Source organism: Macrobrachium nipponense, chromosome 27, assembly GCF_015104395.2.
Source record: "Macrobrachium nipponense isolate FS-2020 chromosome 27, ASM1510439v2, whole genome shotgun sequence".
Classification (NCBI taxonomy): domain Eukaryota; kingdom Metazoa; phylum Arthropoda; class Malacostraca; order Decapoda; family Palaemonidae; genus Macrobrachium; species Macrobrachium nipponense.
This window is the reverse complement of record NC_087216.1, coordinates 17,078,829-17,097,329: the sequence shown is the minus strand read 5'-3', so window position 1 is coordinate 17,097,329 and position 18,501 is coordinate 17,078,829. Positions and strand designations below refer to the sequence as shown.

At 38.4% G+C, this 18,501-nt stretch overlaps 1 protein-coding gene across 1 annotated transcript in view; it reads right to left on the bottom strand.

Annotated features, from left to right (window-relative positions):
* Positions 1–1,044: 1,044 nt before the first annotated feature.
* Positions 1,045–18,501, bottom strand: part of LOC135200868 (protein sax-3-like) — a 26,950-nt gene continuing 9,493 nt past the window's right edge. Inside the window, 4 exon segments of the mRNA XM_064229583.1 lie at positions 1,045–2,499; positions 2,501–2,988; positions 4,068–5,597; positions 5,882–6,460. Of these exon segments, the coding sequence (XP_064085653.1) occupies positions 1,882–2,499; positions 2,501–2,988; positions 4,068–5,597; positions 5,882–6,460 (3,215 nt within the window). The 3' untranslated portion in view covers positions 1,045–1,881.

The following is an 18,501-nucleotide window of genomic DNA, read 5'->3' as shown; positions in this document are numbered from 1 at the left end:
CTCTCTCTCTCTCTCTTTCTCCTTCTCTCTCTCTCTCTCTGTCTCCCGGCTGAAAATAACGTATTTAACATGATTTGACTTCATTGGCACCATCACTTTCCATATGAGAACCTTCATGATTTTGCATACACCGTAAAACACAAAATTGCATCGGCTTAAGAGACTGCAGTGCGGATAGAAGATTCTCTCTCTCTCTCTCTCTCTCTCTCTCTACCTTTGAAAAAATTTAGTCAACCTGCGCTTGTCAATAATTACGTAAAGTCATAACAATGCTACAAACCAGCAACACAGCAAATGTAAAAGAGAAACGTATATTTTCTCACACCTCTGCATCACCTTCGCCAACGAAATTGGAAAAATGCTATGATTCCAATCGCGTTTATGCACGTGCGCCAGTGTTCGTGCGTGGTTGTACGCATAACAGAACGGGCGAACAGAATTGTCGAAATCTAGCCGCCATGTCCAGTTCACTGTTGTATATTATTGTAATGAGAATCCTCTTCATCTCTGAGGATGACTCTCCCAAAAGTTGAAGATCTCGAGAAAGTCAAATAGCGAAAATGTGTACCAATATTAATTAAATTTTGTCTACCGGCTCTTGAGATACCATGCCAACACAGTCTAATGATATTCAAGGTTTTCGCCGGTTTAGATTCCTCATATTATCTAAGTGGTCTGGTCGTAGTATACTCATAAAAGCGTTCTTGAAGTTATCGCTTTTTCTCCAACCAAATTTGGTCCCTTTCGTTCATTACCGATATTTACGTTAATCCGGTCTAAATGGATTTAAACATCCAAACAACAATAAAAAAAAAAAACCTTGAGTGTTCAGCTCGATTTTTGTCATGAAATTATACGCGTCACTAACCGGGGAACGATATATAAAGCAAATATCTACATTTGATGTAGATACTCGAGATCTATCTATACAACTCAGTCTATGGATAAAGTACTTCCTTATCATATCTCGGTAATATTTTACGTTTGCGAAATCACAGTTCTCGGGCGATGGAGCACCGTTCATCAAGGTTCATCAACAACATCCCGAAGTCAACAAATTTTATTTGAAAAATAAACAATTTGGGGGATATATTATATATATACAAGGCATGACTAGGATATACAAGGACGATCATAATTTACAACTTCTCAAGCTGCGTGGCTATTGATATAAAGCATTTTCATTTAATGTCGTACTACTTAGGATTCCAAGGAATCCACTATTAGCGTTAGCTTGTTATTAAACCTACGGCCTATCACAATGCAAATGAACAGGTATAGGACTTCCACTGCAAATGGATGATTTGACAGAGTCTCTTGACTGAAGAAGTCAAGAGTCCTTCAGAGTCAGCTAGGGACTTCACTTTCTACATGGTCCAGTAGGAAGCAGTCACCTCATGTGTTAAAACGGTGTTGCGTTCAGTGTCTGATATAGACGCACTGGACGCAACACAAAAGGACATTAGTTTTGAATCCATTTGCTCTTGCAACTCAAAGCACCATTTGATTGATAAAAGAGAATACAGTGCAACACTGGTTGCTGCTACAAGGTAGAAGCCACCAGCGTTTGCAAGCACGCGTTCCTTTTTCGGCAGATTTGCAGAAGACCTGATTCACCCCACAAAAGCACTTTGCTTGAACCGAAACTCTTTCTGTACACCAAGAGTCTTGCACCACTTTCACCCTGTACACTAAGAGTAAGTCTGCAGTTTCAAAAATGATGAAAAAATTCACTCAAAAGTTTGTTTTAACTAAACCTTATAGTTATCTTTGGTTTTATTTTAAATTGGTTGGATTCATCAGACAAGAACAGAACTTGTTAAAATTGTGGATACATCTTGCTGACATGATGACCAACCAAAAATGTATGTGATTCTAAGATTAGTGAGTGTTACTCGTGGGAGGTTCTGTAGATGAGAAATTAGATGATTGGCATTCTTTGTTATTTTGTTTACAATCACAGCTTTGCAAGGAATTAAAAGTACGGAATCCATTGCGGAAAGAATTGGGTGTCATCTGCGTGTAGATATCGTAGGTGTGATCAGAACTTGCATCACAGGGCCTTTTGTACTGCTCTGATCCAATCACGCTACTGCGGTGCGAGGAGCTCCCTGGAGCACATACTATGTGGACCTCTCGGGGGCTGGTGAATCCCACTGGATCCCCCAAGTCGAAATCGTGTGGTGGAGGGCAGGAAGGTGGTGGCGGCAAGATGGCAGACCAGTTGACCTGCACACCAGAGTCATCACTGTGATGTCGCCATGGAGGCCCATGAATCAAGTGTGGGGACTCTTGTGCCAAGAGTGCCGTTGTAGCATAGGGCTCTGTGGCTTCGTCAATCCTCTGCACTCTTGGTTCTGAATAGTCATTTATCTGCTGATCTGACCGCAGAAGTCTTGACGATGACAGGCTTGAGTCCTTGTCGCTGTCTGATGAAGGCCAGAGTTTCTGCTCACTATACATGTTTATGGTATGCTGCGCTGGATACAAAGATGGATCTTTGGTAAACTGAGTTTGCTTGGGAAGGTTTAGGCACTGGAATTTTATGTCGCAAATGTCTTATGTACATGATAGTTGCAAAGAAGAGAATGATGACCAAAGGCACCAACAGATAAACAAGCCAAGCTGGCTGAGGCTGGGCATATAAAACTGAAGTGTTGTCTCCTCTTGGAATGAGAGGCACATTCTGGTTTGAGTGATCAATTTTTGTTCCCCCATCCAACAACACTGGAGGACTGAATGGCCCAATGCCAGCGCCCGTGACAGCTGCAACACGGACAGCATACAGTCTACCTGGAGTGAGCCCATGGGCTTCAAGTCTGGGGTCTTGCACCATTTCTGTCGTCTGTGTACCATTGTTAGTAATGACAACTTGGTAGCCAATGATCACACCACGGGCTTTATCACTTTCCAAGCTTGACCAAGTGATCAGCGTTGATCCATCTTTCTGGAGGATGATGTGAACATCACTGGGTGCAGAGACTGGAACTGGAAAAGAATGAGCGTTATCCTTCAATTTACATATCGGCAGAAGCTGTAGAATTAAATAGAAAACACTTTTCAGTATTTTGAAGGAACACCATTCCCACAAAACATCTAAAAAATTATGATGTATCTTATATTGCTAACCTACATGACAGCCAATACAACTTTTGATTGAAGTCCAATAGCAGGGCTTAAACTGAAAAGGGTGCAGTGTTGTCAATTTTATAAAATTTCATTAAAGATATTTTAGCTGATGAGCTACTTTGAAATCAACACAGTCTATTCTGCAATAACAAATAAGTTTACTAATTAGTTAGGTAAAGGAATATGACTCCATCAAAAAAGTGTAATGATAACGATAAAATCTTTCTCTGTGAAGGATTTTAGATTAGCAGCTAATCGAGTGTACCTATAAGATCTCTATAAAACTAGTAAAAGAGAGAAAATGATATGGATTTAGAAGTCTTGCTACAAGCAACTGAAATACGAAAACTTCGTTAGAATGATTGAAAACAAGATTGCACAGCTTGCTAAGGTAACAGAAGAAAGATGAAGAAAAACATTAAGAAAAACCAATAATTATGAGGAATGTTGGTCTCTGATAAGATGATGTGAAGGGAGGTAGCATAGACAAAGTTTCAAGCTAACTATCATTAGCGATTACTTAATCTGATCAAAGGAATAGTGATTAAATGAGTTGTTGCAAAAGTGAAAGAAATACCACCCCCACCCCCCATAAAAAGCCATTAAACTTTTTACAGAGGAGTATATAAAGAGAAAATTATATTTGAAATACACCCATTATAAGTCTGCACAAAGATTATCCTGTATGAATCTAGCAGTTGTATTTCAGCAGATGCTTGGCCACCTACAATAAAAATTCTTTTAAAAAGTCTGGGAAAATATTGGTGGTGCTTTTACACAATTCATTCTAAATGTCATTACTACGGTGGTCTGGTTCATTGTTTTTGTTTGCAGACTCGGTGATTTGATGTGTGTGTGTGTGTGTGTGTGTATGTGAGAGAGAGAGAGAGAGAGAGAGAGAGGAGAGAGAGAGAGAGGAATTTTAATGCAATCCTCACCATCCTCCGGTGTAGTGACTTTGATGGCGTTTGAAGGCGTGCCCTCAATACTGTGCCAAAATGGAGCTACAAAGAAAGTATAATTTGTATACTGCTGTAAATTATGCATATGATGAGACGAGGAGGAAGACCCTAGGACAGTGGCCACCTGCACAGAACCTGACGCTGAGACTGCATACACCAGCACACCTTCTACTGCATCCTCAGCTGCGTTGATAAACCTCCATTTTAACAGGACACTGTTAGAATTAGTTATTTCAGCTTCCGTGAGTGTCACTGCAGGTCTTGAAAGACGACGGCGCACTTGGCGGACCTGATTCGAAGTCAGGTTTAGATCGCGGGATGGACGGACGATGACCGAATCTGACCACGGACTTGGGAAAGACTTCCCTTCATTGCTAATTGCCCGGACGAAGAAAAAATAAGTATTTCCAGGGGTCAAAGCAGTAACTGTGAAGGATTCTTGTCTAATATCTGCAGCCGCAACACGCCACTCATCCCATCCCTGCTGCCAGTGTTCAATAAGATACCACTGTTCAGTGTTACTATCCATTTGAGAATTGGGCAGCCATGATAACTGAACGGATGTTTCATTAACAGAGAATAATCGAGGTTTTGAAGGTGGAGCTGGTGGGTGGCGTGTGGGTATATCTGGAGCACTTTCCTTAACTTGCAGTACTGCCTCCTGCTCTGCACTACCTGTTTCAGCTGTGACACGACATGTGTAAATACCTGCATCACTTGCTTGAACATTTTTCAATAGAAGTGCCCCAGTATTTGGGAGTGATATTCTAGTGTTCTCATTCCCCTCAGTTAACTTGTAAGAAGGGATGTGCGCTGCAGGCTGAAACCACCATGTTATGGTTGGTGTAGCAGCTTCACTGACTACTTCACAAGGTAGTGAAACATCACTCCCTGGCTTCACTGAAATGTCCTGGGGACCTACACCAATCACAGGAGGAGGATATGCATCAACCACCATCACCTCTGCTTGAGCGCTTACGCCTCCTCCATTACTGACTCCCCAACACTGGTAATTCCCACTGTCCCTTGTTGCTGTTGGGCTGATTGTCAGTGTCTGGCCATCTGAAGACACAGATATGTGTCCATTTTTTTGCGATGGAGTAAGTAGAGCTGATCTGTCCAGGGCTGGTAAACGCCACAACACAAGGGGTTCTGGGTCTCCTTTGACTATGCATGACAACTGCACTTTTTCACCTTCCAAAACCTGTGTATTTTGTGGACGCTGGGCTAACTCAGGAGCCTCAAAGACAGTGAGAAATACTTTGGCTTCCGTGAAACCAGCCTCGCTCTGTGCTTCACAAATGTATACACCAGTGTCTGATGCTTCAGCTTCCTCTATTGTAAGCCTCTGATTATCAGTTTTGATACGGGATGTTGGCATCTTCCCGTCTAAGCGTCGCCAAGTTACTGATGGCGTTGGGTGGCCCTTGACTTGGCAGGCAAATTCTACGTTTACCCCCGAGGCAGCAGTTACATTTTTGGGATTTACCTCAAACCAGGGTGGAGCTGAAAAAGGTAAAAATATAGATTTTATTTAATGATAAACAAGACTGTATCTTAAAGTACTCAAGACTCTATTGAAAACCAATTTTTAATATCTGCAGAGCAGCACTAGGTAGCCTTCAGTGTTATCATATTACCCTGAAGACAATTGAATTCCACTTTTTATTAACCTCATTCTCTAAACATAATTGGCATAATGCTAAGGCAAACATTTCTTTTTATGTTACGTGAATAAAGCTATAAAATCAGACAAACATAAATTACGTTCTGCCGTGAAATGAACTTACTCATAACAACTAGCTTGCTAGCAGGTGATTCTCGTGTTCCAGCAATATTTTTTGCACGACACACGTAGGTCCCTGAATGATCCTGCTCAGTCGGCTTGATAACAAGGTCACCAAAGTTCGTGACGACTACGTGCGAGGAATTCTGCACCTCTTTGCCATCCCTCAGCCAGCTCAGACTAGGCTCCGGAGAACCTCTCGGAGCTCTGCAGGACAGGGTCACAGGCTCCCCAGCCAGAACTTTGACGGATGGCTCTGGAAACGCCTGGAAATCGTAGGACAAGGAGGCCACGGTGAGGGTAGCGTTGGCGGAACGCGTCGAGCCGTACTGGTTGGTGGCCACGCACCAGTAGTTCCCGGCGTCGCTGTCCCTGCGTCCACTGGCTACCCTCAGGAAGAAGAGGGACCCAGAGGGCAGGAGGACGCGGTGGGAGCGGGTGTCCTGGGAGGAGGTCACGACCTGCTGGCCGTCCCGGAACCACGTGATGTGCGTGGCGTCGGAGGCTGCGCAGTTCAGGGTTGCCGGATCGTTGCGTCTGGCGATCACGCTGCTCGGCTGCTCCTTGATGACCGGAAGTGAGCCTAGAACGGAGAGGAAAAGAAAAAACTGATGTAGTAAATGAACTCGTTTGGGATATGTGACGTCACAGCAGGTGAAGAGGAATCGATAGAATAGTATTAGATAGGCAAATATTGTCAAAGAATTTGCTTGTATGTTAGAAGTATCCTGAGAATATACTTATTATTATTATTATTCATTCCTTTATTATTATTATTATTATTATTATTATTATTATGATAAGATGATGATGATGATGATTGTTATTAATCGATAGAATGGTATTAAATAGTCACATATTGTCCAAGAAGTTTGCTTGTCTCTTAGAATTATCCTGAGAATATTATTGTTATTATTATGATAATGATGATGATCATAAGATAAAAATGACAATTATTATTATTAATCGATAGAATGGTATTAAATAACCAATTATTGTCAAAGAATTTACTTGTCTCTTAGACTTATACTGAGATTATTATTATTATTATTAATATTATTATCATTATATAATAATGAAGATGATAATGCGATGATGATGATAATTATTAATGTGCATGAGTCTCTCTCTCTCTCTCTCTCTCTCTCTCTCTCTCTCTCTCTCTCTCTCTCTCCGCGCGGCATCACGCCATGTACGTAATTTGTCAGTTAGATCCTATCGGCCGGCAGCGAATTACTCCTCGCTAGGATTTGCCAAAAGCAATATAAATGTTTTTGTCTCCGCCTTTCTGATGTAATCCGTTTGCCTCCGTCTCCTCGCAGACAGGACAAAGAACGGAGGAAACAGACGGACAAAACGCGGCAATTAACGAGAGTAATTGCTTATCGGTCTAGATAGAAAAGACACAAGAATTATCAGGAGACGAATCAGCCAGAAAGTTCGGTGGTTAATTACTGTCGCCTTGTTGGATTTGACCTGAGCTGTGGTTGAAATCTCAAATGAGTAGATAATTTGTCTCATACATATATATGTATATATATATATATATATATATATATATATATATATATATATATATATATATATATATATATGTGTGTGTGTGAAATCCAGGGACTTCACGAAAATCCCTGGATTTTCACATATTCCCTGTAACACACACACACACACACACACACACACACACACACACACACATATATATATATATATATATATCTATATATATATATATATATATATATATACAAAATGTATGTGTGTACGTAAATATCAATGCAAAGATTAAATATTATGTTTGGACTCCATTTATTTAACTAATAATACCCATGGATAATTTTCAAGGTCAAAATACGCGACCTCTTTAACTTTCCGAAAACGAATTGCGAAAATTCGAAAGTTATATGGAATCAGTATCACCTTACAAAACAAGCGACCATCCGAGAGAGAGAGAGAGAGAGAGAGAGAGAGAGAGAGAGAGAGAAAATGAGGGTAATTATGGGTCTCATGGCACTGTCCGGAACTTGAAGAAATTGCGCTAATGACCCATAAGTCATGAAAGCTCAGTTAATCACTTTTAAATAAGAAACTGCATTTCACAATGAACGAAGAGGAAAAACAAGGAGAAAAAAAATTAATTATAAGGTAATTAATCACTTCTCTTCAGTTCTCTCTCTCTCTTCCATGAACTAGATTTCTGAAGGTTTTGAAGTCTTCCAGAACATTTGAGTTTTCAGTATATTAAATTATCATAACTTCGAAGGAATCCTTTAAAAATAACTAATTGAAACTATCATATACTCTTTTCATTAGCTGTAAATCTGCTAATTACATTTGGTATTGAAACAATCCTATAGAAATAACTCATTGAAACTATTATATATTCTTTTCATTAATTTTAAATCTGCTAATTACATTTGTTATTAAAATAATCCTTTAGAAGTAACTAATTGAAACTATCATATACTCTTTTCATTAAATGTAAATCTGTTAATTACATTGTTATTGAAATAATCCTATAGAAATAACTAATTGAAACTATCATATACTCTTTTCATTAATTGTAAATCTGCTAATTACATTTGTTATTGAAATAATCCTTTAGAAATAACTAATTGAAACTATCGTATACTCTTTTCATTAAATGTAAATCTGTTAATTATATTGCTATTGAAATAATCCTTTAGAAATAACTAATTGAAACTATCATATACTCTTTTCATTAATTGTAAATCTGCTAATTACATTTGTTATTGAAATAATCCTTTAGAAATAACTAATTGAAACTATCGTATACTCTTTTCATTACATGTGAATCTGTTAATTACATTGTTATTGAAATAATCCTATAGAAATAACTGATTGAAACAATCATATACTCTTTTCACTAATTGTAAATCTGCTGAAAAAGGTGTCTTGCCTTGAGCTAAATATACAGAAATTTTAGAATATTTATAATATATCTATTAGAATGAAAATGTAAAAAATAAATAATGCGCCTGTTTAACTGTACAGAATCATAATTTTCTAATAAAATATATCGTATTTCTTTTAATTTTCGTTGGTGAAACAACGCTCTATTTGACCGTATATTTTAGCACGCGCCTCGAGTAAGCTGGAGGTCGGATCACACCTTGTTATTCTAAATCGGGACTCCAACCCCCAATTTCCAGGGCATCGCTTATCGGTACGACAGTCTTCGCATAATATACACGGAGGAATAAAAGGAATTTAAGAGAAGCAACGATAGGAACTGGACTGAGTAATCTTCTCTAGATTACGAGGCAGACCGGAAAATATTAACTTTTTTTTTTTTAGTATATTCGCTGTTTTTTGAAAGCTTCGTTTAACGGTATTATTATTATTATTATTATTATTATTTATTATTATTATTATTATTATTATTATTATTATTATTATTTCTATCAGGGGTCTACAATAATAAAAAAAAAAGTTAAGAGTTGTGCTTATTATTATTATTATTATTATTATTTGGGAAAAACTCTATCAAGGGGTCTACAATAATAAAAAAAAAGTTAAGAGTTCGTGCATAATTTAAAAATTCTATACAAGGCTTTCGAATCATTCTCTGAGTTCAGCTTCAGTCCAAAAAAATTATGCACGAACCTCATTTTTATTATTATTGTGGACCGTTTAGAACAATTATTTTATTTTATTTTATTTTTTTTTGCTCTACCACAGTTCTCCAATTCGACTGGGTGGTATTTATAGTGTGGGGTTCCAGGTTGCACCCTGCTTCCTTAGGAGTCCATCACTTTTCTTACTACGTGCGCCGTTTCTAGGATCACACTCTTCTGCATGAGTCCTGGAGCTACTTCAGCCCCTAGTTTTTACAGATTCCATTTCAGGGATCTTGGGATCGTGCCTAGTGTTCCTATGATTATGGGTACAATTTCCACTGGCATATCCCATATCCTTCTTATTTCTATTTTCAGGTCTTGATACTTATCCATTTTTTCCCTTTCTTTCTCTTCAACTCTGGTGTCCCATGGTATTGCGACATCAATGAATGGTACTTTCTTCTTGATTTTGTCCATCAACGTCACGTCTGGTCTATTTGCACGTATCACCCTATCTGTTCTGATACCATAGTCCCAGAGGATCTTTGCCTAATCGTTTTCTATTACTCCCTCACGTTGGTGCTCGTACCACATATTACTGCAAGGTAGCTGATGTTTCTTGCACAGGCTCCAGTGGAGGACTTTTGCCACTGAATCATGCCTCTTTTTGTACTGGTTCTGTGCCATTGCCGGACATTCGCTTGCTATGTGGTTTATGGTTTCATTTTTCGTATTGCACTTCCTACATATGGGAGAGATGTTATTTCCGTCTATCGTTCTTTGAACATATCTGGTTCTTAGGGCCTGATCTTGTGCCGCTGTTATCATTCCTTCAGTTTCCTTCTTGAGGTCTCCCCTCTGTAGCCATTGCCATGTGTCATCGCTGGCTAGTTCTTTAGTCTGTCTCATGTATTGTCCGTGCATTGGTTTGTTGTGCCATTCCTCTGTTCTGTTTGTCCTTCTCCTGTCTCTGTATATTTCTGGGTCTTCGTCTACTTTTATCAGTCCTTCTTCCCATGCACTCTTGAGTCACTCGTCTTCGCTGGTTTTCAGATATTGCCCCAGTGCTCTGTTCTCGATGTTGACGCAGTCCTCTATACTCAGTAGTCCCCTCCCTCCTTCCTTTCGTGTTATGTATAGTCTGTCCGTATTTGCTCTTGGGTGTAGTGCTTTGTGTATTGTCATATGTTTCCTAGTTTTCTGGTCTATGTTGCGGAGTTCTGCCTTCGTCCATTCCACTAGTCCTGCGCTGTATCTGATTACTGGTACTGCCCATGTGTTTATGGCTTTTATCATATTTCCGGCGTTGAGTTTTGACTTGAGTATCGCCTTGATTCTCTGCATATATTCTTTCCTGATTGTGTCCTTCATCTCTTGGTGTTTTATATCCCCTCCTTCCATTATTCCAGATATTTGTATCCCGTCTCATCTATGTGTTTGATGTTACTCCCATCTGGTAGCTTTATCACTTCAGTCCTTGTTACTTTGCCCTTCTGTATGTTGACTAAGGCACATTTTCTATTCCAAACTCCATCCTGATGTCCCCAGATACAATCCTTAGAGTCTGGATTAGGGTATGTATTTCCTTGATGCTCTTACCATACAGCTTGATGTCGTTCATGAACATCAGATGGTTAATTCTGTTGCCTCTTTTCTTGAGTTGGTACCCAACATCCATCTTCTGTAGTACTTTTGTCATAGGAATCATGGCTACTACGAAGAGTAGTGGGGACAGTGAGTCGCCCTGGAAGATCCCTCTCCTGATATTAACCTCTGCTAGTCTTATTCCAGAGCTTGTAAGTATAGTATTCCAGTTGCGCATTGTATTTTTGAGGAAGCTGATGGTGTTTTCCTCTGTCCCATATATTTTCAGGCATTCTATTAGCCACGTGTGTGGTATCATGTCGAAGGCTTTCTTATAGTCTATCCATGCTATGCTTAGGTTGGTTTTCCTTCTCTTACTGTTCTTCATTACCATTTTGTTTATCAGGAGCTGGTCTTTTGTGCCCCTACACTTCCTTCTGCAGCCTTTCTGTTGGTGGGGGATGGTGTTTGTATCCTCTAGGTAGTTGTATAGCCTTTCGCTGATGATACCTGTTAGTAACTTCCACATTATTGGTAGGCAGGTGATAGGCCTGTAGTTACTATTATTATTATTATTATATTATTATTATTATTATTATTATTATTATTATTATTATTATTATCGTAACAGAGCTAGTAAATTACTTTACTTTGATCACTTTCTCAGTAATTTTGCTTGCCATCACTGAAGATAAACCGGATGTTATGACACATCACCAAGAAATGTTTTAAGCAGCTATTTTTTTTTTACTTTCAGTGAAAGAAAACTATTACAAATAAATAAATAATTAATCCTAACTTTACTGAAATATACTACATACTTAAAGGACGAAACGACAAACCATTTCTGCGAACTCTTCGGTGGTCGCTTTATTCAGTCATTATCAGGCAAAGGAGAGAAAAGATTTATTTATTTATTTATTTACTTATTTATTTATTTATAGAGAGAGAGAGAGAGAGAGAGAGAGAGAGAGAGAGAGATTCACATGGATTAGAATATCTCAAAGACTTATTAGTCCATCCGAGGAGACATCGTGTGCTCCACTTAACTCTAGGAGCAGGTTTTACTGTTCATTCACAGAGAGAGAGAGAGAGAGAGAGAGAGAGAGAATGTTAAGCCACGATCACGCATTGATTTTGCTAGAGTCATTAAGAGGCTAAAAACGTTCCAAAACGATACAGTCCCCCCCCCCCAATCAAATCAAACAAACGCCCCCCCCCCCCGGCATAAAAAGACCACCGTCAATTCCAAGCGTGCACCAGTAACCCCTTCGGGCCGACTAATAACAACCTACTTACACCTACGACAACATATGGCGTCTGTTAACTCATTTATTAGTGGACGCAAACCTCCTCCTGCTCCCCTTATTCGCCCCTTTTTTCGGATGCAAACCTCCCACCCACCAACCCTCCCTGGCCCTTTATTTCGGATGCAAACCTCATTCCCTTTCCCATAGCCCCACCCCACTGGCCGCTCTCAGCGCCATCTACCAGTCTGCATTTTGACTTGTTTTCCATCCACTCCATTACGTCATTGATGGATGGTTTCCAGTTGGGCTTGCTGCATTATCCGTGCGTGTGTGTTTCTGGTGGGGGGTGAGGGTGGGTGGGGGGGACTGTTGATTGGGAGGGAGAGGAATCAGGTGTCGAGATGAACTGCTGAGTAAACGAGAGAAAAGGAAATGGGACATTATCTTCCTGCCAATCACATTAGCACAAGATTGTCTTTGTGTGAGAGAGAGAGAGAGAGAGAGAGAGGAGAGAGAAGGAGAGAGAGACGAGAGAGAGAGACGAGAGAGAGAGAGAGAGAGAGAGAGAGAGATCTAAATGAGTAAATGTATGAGAGGAAAGATAAATAAAGAAGACTTTGATTTCAAAGGTCAAAGGATTCATTATTTCACGGTAAACTCTAGAATATCTCTTTGCTCTTAGGAACTTTTTGGATTCGTCATCAGCAAAACCTATCACCTGCTCTGCGGAAAGACAGGGCGTGGGCGTATATTAGGTAAAAGTGCATATACATCTTTGTATATATATATATATATATATATATATATATATATATATATATATATATATATATATGATAATTATTACATCAACACCGTGATTCATATAAATTATTCGAGCTACAAATGTCCTTTAAAATCTAATTCGCTCTACCTCGGAATTAATATATTTTCATATACGTAAACCGAAAGGGAATTTTTTAGTTGATAATAATTTCGTCCTCTCTTGGGTTCGAACCACCGCCCAGCGGACAGAGAAGAAATCAGGACTTCAGTGAGCACACATACACAGTCATAACATCTTGTGTAAACAAAGGTCTTCCCCTTTAAACCATAACACCTACTGACTCCGTTATGAACAACCCTCTCATTGTCACGAACCAGCAGCGTTCCACTTGCGTCGAAACTTTGTTTCAGAACGACACAATCCCCGGTGTCAAATGAGAGGGATTTGAACCCCAGCCCGTGTCAAAGGGTCCCCATCTACCTGGGCATTTGGAGGCATCTATTTATCTGTATGTTTTGCTTCGCGCGCTCGTGGAGAATATAATAGTTTGGGATCAACGCTGAATGAGGTTGGATACGCCTTTTGTATTTTGGCAGAGTGAGCAACTGTGTTGCAACGTGGGGAAGAAAATGTGTTTTCTTTTGCCGTCGTTGATTTATTTGTTAGTTATTTTTATCCATCATTTTACTGTTACCAAGTTTTTATTCATTTTTTTACTATTGCCAATGTTTTTATCTATTTTTTTTTACTACTGCCAATGTTTTTATCAATCTTTTTACTATTACCAATGTTTTTATCCATCTTATTACTTTCGCCAATGGTTTTATCTATCTTTTTACTATTGGCAATATTTTTATCCATCTTTTTATATTGCCAATGTTTTTATCTATTTTATTACAACTGCCAATGTTTTTATCCATCTTTTTACTGCTGCCAATGTTTTTATCAATCTTTTTAGTATTGCTAATGTTTTTATTCATCTTTTTACTATTGCCAATGTTTTTATCCATCTTTTTACTATTGCCAATATTTTATTTTATTTATCTTTTTACTATTTTCAATGTTTTTATTCATCGTTTTACAATTGACAATGGTTTTATCCATCCTTCTTCTATTACCAAAGTTATTATCCATTATTTTACTATTACCAATGTTTTTATTCATCTTTTTTTAATATTACCAATGTTTTTAGCCATCTTTTTACTATTGTCAATAGTTTTATCCATCATTTTACTATTACCAATGTTTTTATCTATCTTTTTACCACTGCAAATGTTTTTATCAATCTTTTTACTATTGCCAATGTTTCTATTCATCTTTTTACTATTACCAATATTTTCATCCATCCTTCTACTATTACCAATGTTTTTTATCAAGTAATCTTTTCTCCACATTTCACTCCCTTTCAACTTTTTATCATTCTATAATATTTAAAATTTCATCTCAACCGGTTTAGCTTTTTTGGTCTCGAGTACACTGAACAGCCTTACTTTACCTCGACAGACTAGAGAGTTGATACTATAATCCCTTCCAACGACCCAGCTCTGCCATCCATAGACACTCCTAATCTCTTCCAAATATTGCGCTTACACCTTGCTATATTATTATATATACAAAATATAGGTTCCTTGATTCGCCTTCTCCGTAACCCACCTTTCCTTTCAGTCCGCCATCTTCCATTAGAATTAAGACCCACGCACAAATGAAAATCAGGCACTTACGTTCTTCCAAATTGGACATAAATATTTACTATTTCATCTTCCTCATTCCCAAGTACCATTTTAACTTACGTTTTTACATTAATCCTCAGTCATTTTACTCATACTTCGAAATAACAAAGAGAAATGAAGATGGTTTGGTTTTGTAGAGAAAAAGGATGCGATAGACTGCTCTTAAGGGTACATATCTTTTATAGTCTTTGGAATGGAATAAGTGAGTATTTATTATTACTTTATTGACTAAATATTATAATACACTTACAAAGCTAGAGGAATACATTATTATTAATTACATTATATACAATAATCCTGCCCAAGGCAGACGAACTTTGAATAAATATTTAAGTCCACAAAAAATATATAGACGTAAATCAATGAATTACAGAATTTATAAGGGAGTCGCTCAAGTTTTTTTTTTTTTTTAGCCTTTCAATTATTCTATGATATGATGAGGTTGCTAGCTCTGTGATGTCTGCTACCTGTTGCTGCCATCAACTTTAGTCGACCAACTTCCAGATACACAATGCCTTGCTTAGATCGACATACAGTGGGTTTTAATTTTTAACGGAGCCGTTCCACTTTGCATATATATATATATATATATATATATATATATATATATATATGATATATATATATGCAGGATGTCCATAAAGTCCCAGTACCATTACAAGCAATAAATACTTGTAATGGTACTGGGGACTTTATGGACATCCTGTAAATATGTGTGTGTGTGTGTGTGTGTGTGTGTGCATACGTGCATCCACGTGTTCACTGACCTGTAATTTCTTAAAGTCGAAGGATAAAATAAAAATCTCTGAATGTTATATTTTGCCGTCTGCAACAGAGGAAATGATTACAATTTCTAGAAGGAACAGAGTAAGCCACGCAAGACCCTCATCCTCCACCCACCAAACTCCCAAAAATACGACCGCCCGTCTCCCCCCCCCCCCCCCCCCCCCCCACACATCTACAAACACTGCGTCATTTCGCTCTCACCTTGAAGTTGCTTCCTCGGCAATTAGATGTTTTCCTGCGCTTCTTCAAGCACAAGCAAAACATTCGAACTTGGAGGCAGCTTGCGCGCGAGGAGGTGGTCGTGCGCAATACATAAATTCCTCCAAAATTCGGCGGTTTTTACATCGTAAGACGAGATAAATATAACCCCCTTCTCTTCGTTCGTGATTTACCGGACGGCTAGATGATTGTAAGTGTGTAAGTGTCCTTGAGAAGCCCAGTTTCCTTAATAATAAGGAAATGTTTAAGTATTTAAACTGGAAGTAGTTTGAGGTTGAAGTATAGGCTCGCATTTCCGGTCTTCGAATATATTTTCAGTTGTAGAAAATACAGCTGAGGACTTTTCCTGCATGAAAGCCTACCATCACACAATGGTAAACGGAAATCTAAATGTAACAGAAACCTTCACGATCTTTGATTTGATTTATGTAGATTTTTGGCATTATGCCAAGCACTGGGGCAACTAAGGCCATTCAGCGCTGAAACGGAAATTGACAGTAAAAGGTTTGACAGGCGTAACAGGAGGAAAACCTCAAAGCCGTTGCACTATGAAACAATTGTTAAGATAGGGTGGACAGTAAAATGGAAAAAAGAGAATATGAACGGAGGTACAGTAAAAGGAATGAAAGTGGTTGCAGCTAGGGGCCGAAGGGACGCTGCAAAGACCCTTAAGTAATGCCTACATTGCACAAACTGAAGGTTAGCGATAGCTATCCACAGCACTTGGAGTCTGTTGAGAATGTTAGCTGTGAAGTTTTCCGAAAAAAGGGCAAAATAACTTTGCTATGAGAACTTATATATTCATGTTAGTCCCACGCCCTATTTTTAATTGCGTATTTTGTCTTTAAAACTGGAGCGCAGGCATTCTATAATGATCTTCATTCTCTGTCCAAACCGAAGCTTATTTATCCTCCCTCTCTCTCTCTCTCTCTCCCTTTTAATTAACACTATGTAACAGTAACCTGCACTAGGAGAGAGATTTTCAACTTTGAATTAAATGAACTATGGCAAGAGCAAGGCAGTGCCTACTAATCGGTGACTAGACAAGTCTCTCTCTCTCTCTCTCTCTCTCAAATTATGCATACATACATATATGTGTGTGAGTGTGTGTGATGTGTATTTGTGTGTGTGTGTGTGTGAGAGAGAGAGAGAGAGAGAGAGAGGGAGAGGGAGAGGGAGAGAGACAGAGAGAGAGACAGAGAGAGAGAGAGCTGTTAATCACTGCTATAGCCCAGAACAACTGCCATACAAAACCATGACAAATCTTCAACGATTTTCCTTTAAGCCGAGCATCAAAACTTCATCGCCGCGTAATAGGTTGCCATCAAAACTCCATAAAAAGAAACTGCATCTACAAAGCCTAAAGAATCGTATACAAAACGTTCAAGAGCGTCCAGCGTTAATGGAAGTACTGAACGCAGCCTTGTTCGCCGAATCGTATGTCTTCACTTTTGAACGGGAAGCAACATGAACTGTATTTTAGGCGGGGTTCCAAATACTACTGGAACTACTATTACTGCTACTTCTACTACTACTAGAACTATTACTCTTACTACTACTACTACTACTGATATAATTGCAGCTGCTACTACGTGACTATAGCAAAAGGAAATGGAGAAATTGCTAAAAAGAGAGGAACGTTAGGAAACATTGGTTGTTCCCACACCACCGGCTAATGTAACGCTCAGTGAAGCCACAGCAGTTATACAGGGTGTCCATAAAGTCCCAGTACCATCACAAGTATATATAGCTTGTAATGGTACTGGGACTTTGTGGACCTCCGTTAGTTTCAGAAGCACTACCACTACCATTAATCTTAGAACAGAAACAACAACAACAACAACAACAACTACAACAAAAGAAACAACAACCCTACCACTTTCTTCAATACTAATAATACGGGTTTACACACTTGGCAGTTAAACCGTGTCAGGGTCAAGGGTTTAACCCAACTATACCCTCATAGTTGAGAAATGTCACCGTTATCTGCGGGTACCTACTTAACCTATGTCGGGTTGCTGTGGGTCTTCTAACATCAAGATATCAAATTCTTGAGTCGTGGCTTAAATCGGGAAATGTCTTCTGATTAAAGTGATGAGTATATTTATGTACACACACGATATATATATATATATAATATATAATTATATATATAATATATATATGTATGTATAACATATATATATATATTATATATATATATATATATTATAATATATATATAGTATATATATATAATATATATATATAATTATATATTATATATGTATATATATATATATTATTAATATATTTAATGTATATATATATATGCTATAATGTCTTCCAAACTTTTTCGATACGCTTGTTACTTCAAAGCCTAAGAACCACACATACAAACAAACGAATAAAACATTAATAATGATTATTACTAGAGTACTATTAAACATATGCTTACTTATGAGTGGAAGAGAGCGTATAAAAGTTAAGCCAAAAGCCAAGCTCTGGGGCGCATGGGGTCACTCAGCGCTGAGAATAGTGCTAAAACAATTGTTAAGAGAGGGTGGAAAGTAAGATGGACGAAAGAGAATGTGAACGGAGGTACAGTAAAAAGAATGAAAGGGGTTGCCGCTAGGGGCATAAGGAACGCTACGAAGAACCTATGGAGATGTGCTTATGATTTCAATGATATTAGCAAATACTAGTCATCAGAAAAGACGGTAATAACT